This window comes from Rhinichthys klamathensis, unplaced genomic scaffold (assembly GCF_029890125.1).
Source record: "Rhinichthys klamathensis goyatoka isolate OS25496 unplaced genomic scaffold, OSU_Roscu_1.1 h1tg000237l_1, whole genome shotgun sequence".
In the NCBI taxonomy this organism is placed as follows: Eukaryota; Metazoa; Chordata; class Actinopteri; order Cypriniformes; family Leuciscidae; genus Rhinichthys; species Rhinichthys klamathensis.
In genome coordinates, this window is record NW_026606760.1 from 763512 (window position 1) to 779923 (window position 16412).

The 16412-nt window shown below is 38.3% G+C and overlaps 1 protein-coding gene across 5 annotated transcripts in view; it reads left to right on the forward strand.

The window, feature by feature from the left end:
- The window catches only part of znf385b (zinc finger protein 385B), a 106812-nt gene that overhangs the window by 52034 nt on the left and 38366 nt on the right, over positions 1 to 16412 (forward strand). For all 5 annotated transcript variants that reach the window (XM_056265698.1, XM_056265695.1, XM_056265700.1 and 2 more), the window contains one exon: positions 15267 to 15409. In XM_056265698.1, the coding sequence (XP_056121673.1) occupies positions 15267 to 15409 (143 nt within the window). The remainder of the gene's footprint in view (positions 1 to 15266; positions 15410 to 16412) is intronic.

Here is a 16412-nt window from a genome sequence, read left to right on the forward strand (position 1 = left end):
AACGTACACTCTTTGGAAAGGCCTTTTTTAGGAATTAGTGATGAAATCATTCTCTGATGGCCATTTAAAAGGAAAAGTCACTCTCACAGTTGGGTTTGGAATGTAATCAAAATTTGGGAGGGCTTAATTTACTCAAAGTACTGGTCTTGCTTGTTTTTCCAACTAGATCTGAAAAGCTTCACCCTCATTTACTGTACAATACTATAATTGCATAATTTCAGCTGTTATTATATCTTGTGGATGTGAATATCTGCCAAATCAGGGCAGTACTAAGTAGAAAAACACATGCTATGTTTATGATCTCTAGAAATGCCCCTGCTGTAGTGTTTACTGTAGTGAAAAGATGTGGTTTTTCATTGCAGCTTGGTTTAGATTAGGTTTCAAATGACATCTGAGCCTGTGCAGGTTCAACATGATTTCTCTTTGCTGCTCATTTGTTGCAGCAGGTGGCTAGAGACCTGCAGGGTGCAAGTGAGTGACCACATCTCAAGATCTCCCTCGCTCTCTCTAACTCTCTTTCTCAGCTTGGTTTCTTGCTTCCAGTACAAGGATTAAACTGATTAAATCCCACCTGCACCAGAGACCCCCTTCCACGTAAACTACCTCAACATTTCCATTCCCACCTGGGAGAGATGGAGCGAAAACCCAGACCTAACAAACAGCCTGAACTCGGAGACCACACAGTATTGTTAATGAAACGTTCCTTTGACTTGGATCTTTTCACTTGAATCGGTTGAATCAGTTTGTGGTTTTAAATAATTCTTTCATGAATCATTCACAAATCACATTATTTTAATAGCTGAAATTTTACCAATAAAATGTATAGGAAACATTTATTTTTATTTCAATTTCTTATTATTATTTTTAAAATTCTTAATTTTGTTTCTACGAGCTGAATCGGTCTGCCACATACTGAACTAGGAAATATGAAATTACTTTATTGTTTTTTATTGTAATATTTAGAGCATGCAATATACCATGCCGGGATATCGGGGACCACGTGATGACATGAAATAATAATTTTTTTCCTTTTTTGAGGCAGTTCATTGAAAACTGTTCAACATAACTGGGGCCAGTTGCATAAACTTAGCCGCTTTGTTATGACTGTGTCTTAAGAACTAGTTTGACCAACTAGCAGTAAGACAAGAGATGATCAGTGTTACGTTTCAATTTAAATGAGACTGTTCAAGTCAAGTCACCTTTATTTATATAGCGCTTTTTGCAATACAGATTGTTTCAGAGCAGCTTTACAGTGATAACAGGAAAATAATGCAAAAAAGTTCGTTTCTGCTGTACAGCAGATCTAGAAGAAAATAGCGTCATCGTCCAGCTTAAGTAAGTTCAGTGATGGGTTTTTTTTTTGTTGTAAAAAGTTATTAATTTAGTTTATTTAATTTATATATATATAGCCACTCTTGGATAAAAAAAATGTGATGTCATCGTTCAGCTCAGTTCAGTTCTCATTTAATGGTGTCAATGCAGGCAGATCAATAATATTGTTGAATATTAAAGTGTCCCCAACTAAGCAAGCTAAAAGCCAAAGGCGACAGTGGTTAGGAACCAAAACTCCATCAGGTGGCAGAATGGATAAAAAAAACCTTGGGAGAAACCAGGCTCAGTCGGGGGGCCAGTTCTGCTCTGACCAACGAACAGACAGTATAATTATGATTCAGGCAGCATTACAGGCCAGAAGTCAGATTGGATCGGAACATTCAGAATATTTATCCAGTTCCATCTGGTTGAAGATTGGAGTCGTCACACCGGTATGGAGACGGGTTTGTTGAGGATCAGTGCCGATGGCTGTCATGTCGATGAGGCCTTCACAGGGGAGAGTCTAGTTGACAGAATCTCTGCTGACACTTCAGGGATGCGTTGTGGTCGTGTCTAGGTGCAGGTCAACCATCTGATCTGGATACGACCCAGATCCGGCTGACTACAGTAAACCTCGGAATAAACAGAAAGACTAACATAGATGCCATTCTTCTTATGATGTAACGAGTACATCTAACACAGTCTCATCCCAAGACGTCATCTGTCTGACGCTTTTGACCATACGTCAACATCCGACGTTTTAGGGTACCCTTTAACGTCAGTTAGATGACGATCCTAGGGCGTCATCTAACTGACGCTTTACATTTAGGGTCAGTTAGATGACGCGGGTAGGTTTAGGTCTGGGGTAGGGTTAGGATTAGATAGCGTCATCTAACTGACGTTAAAGGGTACCCTAAAACGTCGGATGTTGACGTATGGTCAAAAGCGTCAGACAGATGACGTCTTGGGATGAGACTGGGCTGGTACATCAGGTGTTATAGGAAGTGTTCCCGGTTCCAGCTGACCTAGTTTTTGCAGCCTAACAATCATTTAACTGATTTGAATAACAGAACTTTATAATGTGTATGCCAGGTTAAAGAGATGTGTTTTTAGTCTAAATTTAAACTGACAGAGTGTGTCTGCTTCTCGAACAATGCTAGGAAGTCTATTGCAAAGTTTAGGTGCTAAATAGGAAAAGGATCTACCGCCTGCGGTTGGTTTTGATATTCTAGGTATTATTAACTGGCAAGATTTTTGAGATCACAATAGACGTGAAGGACTATAATGCGTTAAGAGCTCGCTCAAGTACTTGGGAGCTAAACCATTTAGTGCTTTGTAACTAATCAGCAATATTTAAAAATGTATGCGATGTTTAATAGGGAGCCAATGCAGTATTGACAGAACCGGGCTAATATGGTCATACTTCCTGGTTTTGGTAAGAACTCTAGCTGATGCGTTTTGGACCAGCTGTTTATTAATCGTGCAGGGCAACCACCCAGTAGAGCATTACAATAATCTAGCCGTGAGGTCATGAATGCATGAACTAACTGTTCTGCATTTTTCATTGAAAGCATATTTTGTCATTTAGATATATTTTTAAGATGCAAGAATGCGGTTTTACAGATGCTGATTGGTATAAAAGAGCACACCCAGATTCCTATCTGACGACGAAGACTTGACAGAGCAGCCATCAAGTGTTAGACAGTATTCTAGGTTACTACGTGCAGAGGTTTTTTGTCCAATAATTAGAAACTCTGTTTTTTTTTTTCAGAATTAAGTAGTAGGAAATTACTAGTCATACAATTTTTTTTTTCAGAATTAAGTAGTAGGAAATTACTAGTCATACAATTTTTTATATCAGCCATGCATTCCATTAATTTTGTGAATTGATAAGTTTTGTCGGGGCACGAAGAAATATAGAGCTGAGTATCATCAGCATAACAGTGAAAACTAATGCCATGCTTCCTAATGATATATCCCAAGGGTAGCATGTACAGGGTGAAAAGCAACGGTCCTAGTACTGAGCCTTGCGGTACTCCATACCGAACTTGTGATTGATATGACATCTCTTCATTTACTGCTACAAACTGATAATGGGCAGATAAGTATGATTTAAACCATGCTAATGCATTTCCACTAATGCCAACATCATTTTTGAGTCTATTCAAAAGAATGTTGTGGTCGATGGTATCAAATGCAGCACTAAGATCCAGTAACACTAATAGAGAGATACAACCACAATCGGATGATAAGAGCAAATTATTTGTAACTCTATTGAGAGCAGTCTCAGTAGTACTATGATACGGTCTAAATCCTGACTGGAAATCCTCACAGACTCCATTTCTTTCTAAAAAAAGAACATAGTTGTGAGGATACTGCCTTTTCTAGAATTTTTTACAGAAAGGGCAGATTTGAGATCGGCCTGTAATTGACTAATTCTCTAGGATCAAGTTGCATTTTTTTAATAAGAGGTTTAATAATAGCCAGCTTAAAAGTTGTCGGTACACATCCTTCTGCCTTTTGATGTTATTGACTTTAAAATGTTGTTGAAGAAAAAAATTAGATGGCTATCTTTTAAAGGATTAGTTCACTTTTAAAAAAACTTTTGCTGATAATTTACTCACCCCCATGTCATCCAAGATGTCCATGTCTTTCTTTCTTCAGTCGAAAAGAAATTAAGGTTTTTGATGAAAACATTTCAGGATTTTTCTCCATATAATGCACTTTGCTGGGCACCAAACGGTTCAAGCTCCAAAAGACAGTTTCAGTGCAAACTGCAAACTGTTCAAATGGCTTTAAACGACACCAGACGATGAATAAGGGTCTTATCAAGCGAAACGATCGCTCATTTAAAAAAGAAATAACAAAGTTTAAGTTTTATAAGCTCAAATGCTCGCCTTGCTCTGTTCTGTGTGACTCTCCTGTTCGAACTCGTTCATCAAAATGAACGAATCTTTTTCCGAGTCAATTCGTTCATTTCGTTCGTTAAATGAACCAAATGACTCGAAAAAAGATTTGTTCATTTTGATGAACGAGTTCGAACAGGAGAGTCACGAACGTGCATCACAGAACAGAGCAAGGCGAGCATTTGACATTATTAAACTTTGTTATTTATTTTTGAAATGACCGATCGTTTCGCTTGATAAGACGATTATTCATTGTCTGGAATCGTTTAAAGCCCTTTGAACAGTTTGCAGTTTGCACTGAAACTGTCTTTTGGACCTTGAACCATTTGGTGCCCAGCAAAGTGCATTATATGGAGAAAAATCCTGGAATGTTTTCATCAAAAACCTTAATTTCTTTTCGACTGAAGAAAGAAAGACATGGACATCTTGGATGACATGGGGGTGAGTAAATTATCAGCAAAAGTTTTTTTAAAAGTGAACTAATCCTTTAAGACTAGTCTAAGAAGTTTCTGCAACCGGCCACTGATTTGCAGTGAGTCAGAATTCCCATCACTGACAATGGATGTTCCTGTATAGCTGTGATATTATTCACAAAGTTGTCTAGTAGGCTCCAAATAAGAGACGCAGAAAGGTTACCTAAACTTAGACTTTTGACTCCATAAGCTCTGCTTGATTCCATGAGTTGTTCCAAAGTGTTACAATTCAGTCATCGTGATTATGGAGAGTGAATTTTTGGCAGTTCTGTATCCATTGAATTATTGTTAGGACTTTGTTCAAGGACACATATCCTGTGTTTTGTGCTGCAGGGTTCTTGACGCTGTCATATTTCTTTGATTCATCAGAAGGTATTCGTATCATATTTCTTGCATTGTGTGCTTTGGAGGATAATTTGGATTTGGTTCACCAGTCTATTTCAGGTGAAATATTTAAGATTTGTGTGTGGAAAACTTTGTGTTAATCTTTTCATACATTGGGTTCTCAAGTTAATCATTTCTCTGTAAGTACAGTTTCGTGAAAAGTGAAACGCTTTATGTGAAATTGTGACTATAAGTTTTATAGATAGCATGCAACACTCTTTTGAAAATAAAGTTGCAGTAGAAAATCCCTTTGTCGAACTCTTAAGATGGCTAAATTCAGAATGAATTCTCTATTCCTGTTGTTTTCTCTACTTTTTTTTTATCTCTCAGAGTGCCCCGGTGCAGGGGTGTAGTACCAAGTTTTGGGCCCTGGGTACAAACCATCTTGCTGGGCCCCCCGCGACGAACTTTTGACTTGAGCTCGGCGACTTCTCCAACGGGGGGGGGGGTTGTTGTAGAGACGGAGACGGACTTTTGACTTGAGCGCGGCGACTTCTCCAACGGGGGGGGGGGTATGGGTATGAGCGGACTTTTGACTTGAGCTCGGCAACTTCTAAGGGCCCCCCCCCCCTGCCTCGGGCCCTGGGTACTCGGTACCCCTTTTCCCCCCGCTACCACGCCCCTGCCCCTGTGAGATAAGGTGCATGTTGGCTAACCTTTGGGAAAAAAGCAGCCTCACACAGCACACTATTTGATATGGCGTTGTCCAATACAATCAGACGGAGGGACTCAAAATTGCGAAAGGGTGAAGGTGAGCCAAGGGGCTCTCGCCAGATCTCGTTCCTGCTCTGCGGGAGGGTCCAACCTCTCACTCCATCAACACTGCAAATGTCACGGCGCCCCATCCGACAAGGCAAAGTACCGATAAGCACTTCGGTCCTGACCTACAGTCGCTCCAAAAAGGATTTGGGCACTTAAGGCACACTTATAACTGTACAAATGTCACTGTGTTAGATAACAAAATAGGAAATTATCTGCAAACAACTTTCGCTATTTTTGACTTAACTGGTTTGAAGATAATTTTTAGTGGATGTATATTCGCATAGGTGTCCTTTTCAACCGGAATGTTTCCAATTACGGTCCCTATTGTTTTCATTTTGCACAGTATATCTATTGTTTTATCATTTAAAACCCTGCTTGTGCTGTCTTTCTTGGATATTTTTTACAATACAGTGCAGTGATGTTCAAACATTTTTGAGTGTTGCTGATGTGTGCAAATGTTTTTTTGGCTACTGTATATTGCGATTGTATTAATGGAGCGAAAGTCTGCTGGCCGTTAAGTGGAAACCTCTGAGAGACAAGTGCCGCTACCAGATGTTGCTCAGGCGTTTCATTTCTCGTTTCGGACTTGGAAGCACATGGCTAGATGATGAAACGGAGTTGAAAGAGAAACTTGGGTCAAGGCTGATTTGAGTATACTGTAATTTTTAGCTTCTCGATTTCAAACTTCATTCTCTGTGAAAAGGCAGACAACTTTGAGTGTAAATATGGCAAACTTGTTTTCATGGCTGAACACCTTCGTCTGCATGCATGATGGTAGACTTAAACTTGCTGCTTTTCCCCAATCAGATGTGGCCTGTGATGGTTCGTTTCTTTGTGCTTCTGTGGCCTACGAGCGCTTTGCAACTCAAAGTCTGTCAAGACGGATATAGTCTCACGCCCACCTGCTTCTAACACTCTCCTCTCACTGACCGTCTGATCCATATTCCAAACATGAAAAGGCAAGAGCTTGATACAAGGTACAGTGATACAGTAAGCACTTTTGAGGTAGAAAAGTAGAAATACAAGAATAGAACTGGGCTGCGTTTCTCAAAAGCATTGTGAGTTAAGTTGATCGTAGAGACAATTGGTGCCAATGGTTCTATGTACCAAGAACGATAACTATTACGAAAACAATAAAAATAAATTTCTAAAAACCATTCTTAATATAAAAAATAGCATAGTCCACAGACACCACAAGTAGGCTATAACAATAATGGCACAGAGAAATTCTATCGTTGGAATTACTTTCAGGATAATTTTTTCCCAGCTGATGAACTATAAAAACATTGACAGCCAATCAGAATCCATCTTGCTTTAAGAGCGCGAGCATTTCAAGTAGCATACAACAAAACTGCAGCACGCTTAGAATGAACAGAACGATATTGTCCTCTGGTGTGGACACTACTAAAAGTTATTTCTATAGCTATCTTTATAGTTATCGTTCTTGATGTGAGATGGAATTTACTGTAGATGCTTTTGAGAAATGCAGCACTGTATATTTTGTTATTAATGCTCAAATAATCTCTACTTATTACTTTTGGACAAACACAAATTCTGATCACAAAGTTTATTTTTGCAAATGTGTTTTCAAAATATATTTTCCAATACATTTTTTTCATGGTGGTTTTATATTATGGTATTTACTATTTCAGATAAACCTGCTGCTAAACAGTAGCCTGGCATGCCAGACCTACATCAAGATGTTAGGTCTGGGAACTCTCCATTGACATGCCTCAATCCGAGGGGCGGGATAAACGGTTACCTTTCAAAATCCCTCTGCACGCAATAGGATAACGCTACAACCAACCAGAGCAACGAACGGTTGTGGATGAGTGAGTCCCATGCGTTTTTCCACCAGCGGAGAATTGATATATTAAACTTTTGCCGTATCAGGTCGGCAAAACTCCGAAAACATCCTCCTTTTTTAAGAATGACTTAAGTGACGTTCTCTTAACTCCAAGTCCTCCAGAGTCGCGGCCAAAGCCGATTCGAAAGACCGCTGCATCTTCATTGTTTTCAAGTAGCAGGGAAATCACCTATGGAAATCACGCGGAACGTCATGAACTGTGCCGTCATTGTGTTAAGCCCGCCCGCCGACTCTATACACGATGTGATTGGCCTGACCAGTTTTTGGTTTTTCCAGCTCAAAAGCCTATGGAGAGTTGCTAGACCACACTGGCTGCGAAATAATTTTCGCTGCCGCTAGGGTGCGTCTAGATTTCTAGGCTAGCTAAACAGCACATAAAGCAACAAACTTTCATGTAGATCAGATCATTTCTGATCTAATTGGGTAGATCTTTCTCAGAATCATTTTTTTGTTAATTCCTGTAAATGTTTAACATCTACCCACACCTTTCCCTTTTTTTAAATCCAATTTTACAACCAATTTATAAATAAATATATTTTTAAACTTTTCTATATGAAGTCTCTCAAGAAGTTCACCAAGGCTGCATTTTTTTATATAAATAATATAGTAAAATAGTGAAATATTATTACTATTTAAAATAAAATTTATTCCTGTGATGCAAACCTGAATTTTCAGCATTATTGCAGTCTTCAGTCACATGTTCCTTCAGAAAGCATTCTAATATGCTGATTTGGGACTCCAGAAAAAATTTCTTATTATTATCAATGTTAAAATCAGTTGTTGTGGAAACTGCATGTTTTAATGAATAAAAAGTTATATACAAAGTTATGTGACATTAGAAATGTAATGTTTCTTTTGAACAGTATCATAGATAATCACAATTTTCAGAACTTCATAATTGGCTCAAGCTGAAACATCAAACATCCTATATTCTCAAACCGTTAATCTTGGTTCACATTTACCATAAATACAGATTTTTTTCCAGCCAGCAGGTTGCAGCTAAATGACAAATTAGCCTTTTAAAAAGTGTATATAACAATAAATTGCAAAACATGATGCAATAATGTGTGTTGAAAGGGAAGAAGGAAAATGTTTTCTGAGGAACCTGAAGTGTTCAGCTTTGCTAACAAGCCGTCAGACAGGAGCCTGAAAACACGAGAGGGTCTTTGTGTGGATGTTAAAACCCACCTGTTGTTTACCTGGCTGCGGTATTTCAGCTGAGGATTATATGCTGAAAATGATTTTAACCTTTCATTTACCTTTACTAATGACATGCAGCTCACAAGCTTTCGGGGTTGCAGCTGATTTCTTCAGCATTGTCAGGAGGAGCTAACCTTGGAAACAGCTAACCAGCATGATCATTACCCGCATCAACAACTGACTGCACTAGATGTTGGAGAGCTCTGTGTGAGTGTTCAAGGCTCTATAGCCTGTTGGTGTTCTTGATTGGAGAGCGTTTGGTGATGCTTTTCCATTTTAAGAGGTTAATTATATTACAGCAGAACCGGATGCATAATAAACAAACATTTTTGATAGCTTTTACCCCATTTTACCTGTTTTTTAACCTCTATATTAAAGCATTCCCTATCCTCAGATTGAATTACTATCAGCATAAGCAAAAACATAATGGATTCAAAAAGGGAAATGAGTTTATTTGTACCCTCTCCATTATCAAGGTAAATGCAAATCCTGATACGGCCTTGTTCAAATCACATACCCAGAATCCATGTAAATTACACAGAACTCCATCTCTTCTCACAACATGCTCTCTGGCTGTCACCACCGTTTCCCAGGTAACAGTCATTACTTTCATCGGTTTCATTCTCGGGATACTGATGTTGTTTTTAAGAGATGGTGAATCTATTTGAATGACATACATTCAGGTCTCTGATACGCCTGATAACTGATGCAATTGATAAACTAATCATAGCAGAAGCTCACTGCCAATTCATATTCTAAGTCTATAATCTTCTTCAACAGAGTCATTTGAAGGCTAAAAGACAAAAATGTTCATTCTCTTTACTAAGTGTTTTTGGACATGGCAATATCAATATGGTAATTATTCATAATCATTATTCATTATTATATTTACGTATTTATTTTCAGCCTTTTTTTAAACATACTGTCATCTATGTGAGGATTTTTAATGAATCTTTCTGCAAGTAACATTAGTAATGCCAGTAGTTGGCGACAAATTACTATGTTTATAAGTGACTCACTGCCTTAACTAGTGAGTCATTGAATCATTCACTCAAGAGATTCGTTTTAATATCGCCGTTTCATTCAGGAAGTGCACGTCACACTGTGGACGCGCAATGCCGTAGTATGGAGTTTGTTTTCATTGGCAGAGCCAAAAAATAGTTTTGTGTGTGTATGTTACTGAATATGTTTATTGTGTTTTTTTTTGTTGTTTTTTATAAAAGTAGTTTCACCACGGCAATACCGAATGCTCTGAATAAATTATCACTGACTCTGCTGCTGTTTTCTCCCATGCTCTGTATGTGCTGGTCTGCTTCATAACACCTGATCTGGCCAAACACAGCTATTTGGCTGCAGAGTGCACAATGAAGAACAGTAATTACTCTAGCCCATTTCACACACACAGTTTATCCTGTCATTGGTTTTAATAATTGGCCCTGACCACAGTCATGTCTGCCCTGCAACACAGCATCTTGTCTTTTTGTAATGGTCCGCTAGTATTGTTCCCTGCAATTTAGCCTGGTGTCGAGGTAGGGTATAAGAGTGGTTAAAGTACAGAGAAAAAGAGAAACTGGTAAGGAAATACATTTACTTTTTTTTTTTTTTTTTTTTTTTTTTGATGCATGGAATCCAGAACTTTTCAAAGCCAATTTAACCATCCACAGGAAATACAGGAAATTCACAAGTTGCTTAGTTAAAAAATGAACTCAATCATATTTGCCACAGGGAATCTCAGTGAGAATTTTGATACCCGAGATCCCGAGTTGGTCGTGCCATAAACTTTAAACATGGTTGACTGGAGAATGATTGCTGCTGTGACTGGTATTCTTTATTAGTTATTTTTTTCATAACAGCTATCACCTTTTCTTGCTGTTAATATATTTTACGTAGCCTATTTTATTATGAAGTGTATTGTATGTTTTATACACAGCGAAAATAGCCTGTATGAAATTCCAGAATTGTCAGCAAGCTGACTATCTAGATAGTGCAGCTAATGTTCATATAGCTGTCAATGAATGGGACATTAAATATCATTTTGGCTTTAAAAAGATTTTCCCAATAAATAGTCAAGAATAAACCTGGTCCCTCAATGATTCCTGCTCTTTCCTACAACAAAGCACTTGAATGCGATACGCTCGCAATCAAGACTTCAGAAGTGGGAAGTAGGAAATTTCCGACATGAAGGCAGCATAATTTTACTTCCTAACCACCATGGATGTTGACCTTTGACCCTTAGCCATAATTTTATGACTGTTGTCTTTCTTATGTCACAGTGGCTGCGTCTGAAATCGCATTCTCTTAAGTACTGCTTTTTAATTAGTAATTACTTTGTGACTGTTTAAAAAGTATGTTCTATGTAGTATGAATGGGTGCAGTCATATTACATTTGTCATGTCTACCAGCTTAGCTGCAGCATCGTGTGATAGTAAAGTGTCCATCAGTTTCACACTTATGTTTAATGAATACTGTGAATTCGGACATAATACTCTTTTCTCATACAGTGCAAGTAGAGAAGTATGTTATTTCGGATGCAGTCTGTTTTTATTGTATGACAACATAGAAACAGACAAACGTGATAATGCACCCTGAAATATCGATTTTATTCCAGTGGCCAGATGTGTAACTCTCTTAAAATGAATCATTTTGGCAGGGAAAAAAACACATATAATGATTATTGCCTTATTTTGAAGTCAAAATAATCCCTGAGAAAATGTTCCTTTGTGATTAGACAATTCCTGCATCAAAGCGGTTAAACTAATACAGTGTGTCAAAACCTTAATGATGAGGACAATCATTACCCATCTGAATCAGCACATCTCGCTTTGAAATATGCAGCGTTTTGCCTCATCTGAACCATGAAAACGCAGTTGTTTTATTAAACTGAATGTTCTGGTCGGGCCAGAGAGCTTCAAATCACGGCTATGAATTTTGATGCCAGTCGGAGGGCCAAGTTCAGTTATTACATGTGGTTCTCATTAAACTCAGCAAATGGGAATAAAATATGTCTTTTTCAGCGCTCCGATGTACAGGTGGAGAGGGAGACATCTGTCTAGCGATGGAGTGTGTGCATTTGTAATAAACCGAAGTGGACTTGTTCTGGCCTGTGCATTGCAGTCAGTGATGTTTTGGGAAAAAGAGAAGAAAAAAAACATCTTTTACACGTAAATTAGAAGAGATTTTCTGGAAAATGTTGACTTTGATAGTGTGTGAACACTGTTTTGAACACACTGTAACCATGCTTTTTTTTTTTCATCTCCATAATTGGATTTTGTTTTAGAGCCACAAATGCAGTTTTATATAACCAAACAATGTTTGTAAGGCAGCCACAAAACATACTACAAGACGCCTCATTGAGCTTGTCTAGTCAGCCTTGACTTGTTGAATGGCATCTGAAAAGGGAGCCAAAAGCATTCCTCATACTCTGCCTTACTCCTTTTGCTGTTTTGCTCTTTAGCTCACACTGACAGCCATCGATTCCTTGTTTATTTTTCGTACTTTTGTTCAGACAGAGCAAATTACAAGAGAAAAAGGACATTTGCAGCTTTTTTTTCTTTTTTTTTCTGCAAAGAGCACAAATGTGCCACACTAGCTTATGATTAAAGCAGCTTTAGTGTGTATTATACCTCCCGGAGTGCTTTAGATGTTCCTCTGCCATGCTAAAAGCATGGTTTTTTTTTTTACCGTTGCCATCATTTTTACCAGCATTACAAGGATTTGTTAACCATTACATAAAGAAATTCAAGACTAAGTCGACACAGCCATGCTCTGCTGTTTATTTTGGCCGCACTCAGGCTGATTATGTTTCTCAGCTTGACCTCTGATTGGTACAACGAAGGATCTCGGATCTCTTTTAATTGAGCAACGAACTGGAAATGACCCTTTTCCTTTCGTCACATACATGATTAGATATCTCCATGGCACATTACACGGGATCCTTCTTCATTACATGTCCGATTGGAGCTGTCATTGTGTCATATAAATGGACATGGTACTGCTCACGCTTATCAAATCATATTAGGGGCCAATTTATTCAGCAATGTCGCTCTAACATTACGACTCGGTTTTATTATAGTAGAATTACGTGATCCAGATCTCCAGTCAGGATGAATAACTGAGTAAATGAATAAGAGACTAAGTTAAGGCGGGCGTACACTGTGCGAGTACGGACACTCGGGAGGTCGTGAGCCATTGATAATCAGTTAACAGATAATCGTGTCAAAGCAACTGGTACACGGCACTACTGTACTGCACGGCGAGCCAGCGGCAATTCATGCTAGACACGGAGACTGGAGCTTCCAATGTTGCTGCTATAGCTTCAGATAGAAAAAGGACAAAAAATTAAAAGACAAGTGTGGAAATGATTTTGTGAAAAGACAACTAGAGAGTCTATTTGTATGTGTGTCACTCACTGGGCTATAATAATATTCATAGATCTAGTGTATGTGACGTGGTTGTGTATGATTTGGGGACAGCTAACATGTTTAAAAATTGTCTAGGGGTGCTCATAACTTGGCTTGGCTCGTAATTCCTCTCACACAGTTTGAGCCGCGACCATAAAAGCATCAACGATTTCCACACGATTTCTCCTGAGAGAATCAAATCGCCTGCAAGCTTGTACGACAGCAAAAGTCGTACCGTGTACACCCGTCTTTAATGATTGTATAGAATTAAAAACTGTTAAATGAATGATCTTACTTGTAACAAATGTGTATGCTAAAATGACGTAATTTAGCAGACGCATTTATTCAAAGCCACTTATAGGAACCGTGCCCCTGAAGTAATGTGGGGTTACACTTTATTTTAGTTGTCCATGTTACAGTATAATTATACATTGAAGTACTGAGTTATATTAATTAACTACATGTACTTACTATATGGTTAGTAGATGTAATTATGCATAATTTGTAGTTATTACTATATTAACTACATATAACGTGTTTCAAGGACACTGTAAAATAGTGTTACCACGTGTGGTTAGGCGTCTTGTCAATGATGCAATAGTAAAAATTCATGGATTGTCCCTGACTGGGCTCAAACCTACAACAGTGTTTAAGCCAAGGTCATTATCCACTACGTCACAGCACCTAATATTGTACAACAAGTGCTCCTTAGATGAGGATAAACAAATCACAATTAATCTTAATAGAGTTTGGTAAAGTGCTATTTTTATCTATATACTATTAAAGTATTTAAAGGTGCATTGCGCAACATTTCATGTTAAAAATACCTGTTTTTCTAACCCATACATGCTTAAACAATTGCCTGATGGGCTGAATGAGCCCTTCTCTGATCACTGCGATTGCCTCTATAATCCTGTACAGTAAAATAAATAAGAGGGATTCGGGCCGGAACGTGAGACTGGGCGTGACGTCATGCGCGTTCACGCTCCCCTGGCTATGTCTGGCAGGTTTGTGTATTCGCCGCCATTCTCCGTATTAGCGAAGACAACTCGAGCGACAAAACTTCAGTCAACTTTCAACAAAAGTAGAAGATGGATTCAAAGAGACCGGCTTGTAGTTCATAAACCCAAACGCAAACTCCACGCAAGACAAAGACAGTAAGGCAGTTTCGCTTGTCGCCAAAGGGGGGCATAGTTCTGCAAAAACTCAGAGAGGTGCGCAATGCACCTTTAATAATGTCTTGAATTAACTTTTATTTTTACATTTTAGATTCTTCTGTCATTTTATTTGTTTTTAATACATTTCTATTTAGTTATTTAAAATTTGTTTTAGTAATCTTAATGCTTCAACTAATTTTATTTCAGCTTCATTTTAATTAATAAAAATGTTTTGTAATAGTTTTTGTTTTAGTTAACAATTACAACACTGTTTTGGCGTTAGCAAACTCTAATAAACAAATGCTTAGCACACACGAATATTGGGTAAAATATTGAATTTTAAATGTTTGTTATTAATACAATGTTGTATAGAATGAAATAAGTATATTATATTTTAAGCATTTTTATAATCCACATTATTAAATCCATTTTTGCATTAAGCTTTGTGCCTATGATGTCTTAAAGGGATAGTACACCCAAAAATAAGGGAGAGTCAATGATGACATAATGTTCATTTTTGAGTGAGCTAGCTAGGTTCAGAACTTTCCTGATATGTTTCTCATCGCCCTCTCACTCATTTCTATCTCTTTTGTACCAATATTCCTCCCCAGAGCGCTCAGGTATTCTGCTTCTTTGGCCGACGATGATGAGTTAGTTTCTTCTTATCACTTCCCGCTCTCTAACATACCTTCTCTTGCTCTCCTCATCTATGCACGAGTGAGTGCAGGAAAAAGTATTTTGTCCCTAGAGCTTTGAAAGTTTTGTCTTTTCTTTGTCTTGACCGTCTGCCTCTTTTTCCACTCCAGGAAGTTCCTGTCATAGCAACACGCTCCCCGCGTTGGTTCGGACTCCTTCTCTAATGATGCAGTCCGGTCTGGACATGAAGCCTTTCATGACCTTCCCTGTGGAGAGCTCCTCTCCGGTCGGCCTGTTCCCTAATTTCAATACGGTAAGCAAGCCTGCTTTCATCTCCCTTCTCTTGGCCGTCTGCCCCTTTAATGTTGGCCTCGTTCCTGTGTGGGTTGACACTGATGGAATTAAAACCTTCTCTGAAGATTCAGAAAAACATTGTATGGGTAGATAATGTTCTTTATGTTAAATATATATATCGTTCCTCACAAACTGCAGCTTGTGTGGTTGTTTAGAAGAGAGTCCAATAATTGTGTGCTAGCGGCTATTTAGAATGGCATACTACACTGGAGCCTCGGCCAAAAATGAGCCGTGAGGTTAGTAGACAGCAGGGAAAAAAACATTGCTGAATGCAAATAACAAAATTCAACTCGTCATATAAACCATGCATAGTTAGGACAGCAAAATAAACTGACTTTTCGAAGTTTAAAGGGTATTTTGCCATTTTTAATTTTGTGGCTTTGCAGAAACCTATAGAAACTTGCCAATCTAGGCAGATGCCAAAGTGGGCAGGTGGCATGACATGCCCTCGACTTCAAAAAATATTTTTGACCCAGACTATGTTAATTACACTAATGTTCATAAGTTTGTGGTCAATCATAATTAATTTTTTTATTTTAAAAAAATATATATATATATATTTTATTTAGATTTCTATTTCAAATAGAACTGTTGCTGGATAAACTAGGATGTTTGTGCCAGACACAAGGCGTTTGTGGGGGGAATTATTGTCCAAGAGCATAAAACCAAATTTTTCCAATTATCAAGCGTATAGCGTCAGTTCTGGCTGGTCACGTTAGTCAAGCTCGCATCAGGTGACTCTCGGCTGATCCACGTCTACCTATAGGAATACGACACCTATCACTGTATTCCTTCAGTATTATCAGCAGCTATCGCGTTCTCAGGAGCTTATTACCCTCCTCCATCCCCAGCTCCTCTCGTCAAGTCAGGATTTGGCATTCTGATTCCCCTTGAATCAGAATAAATTCTCAAATTATGTTGTACATTAAAATATTGACATTAATGATATCTGCAATACATTC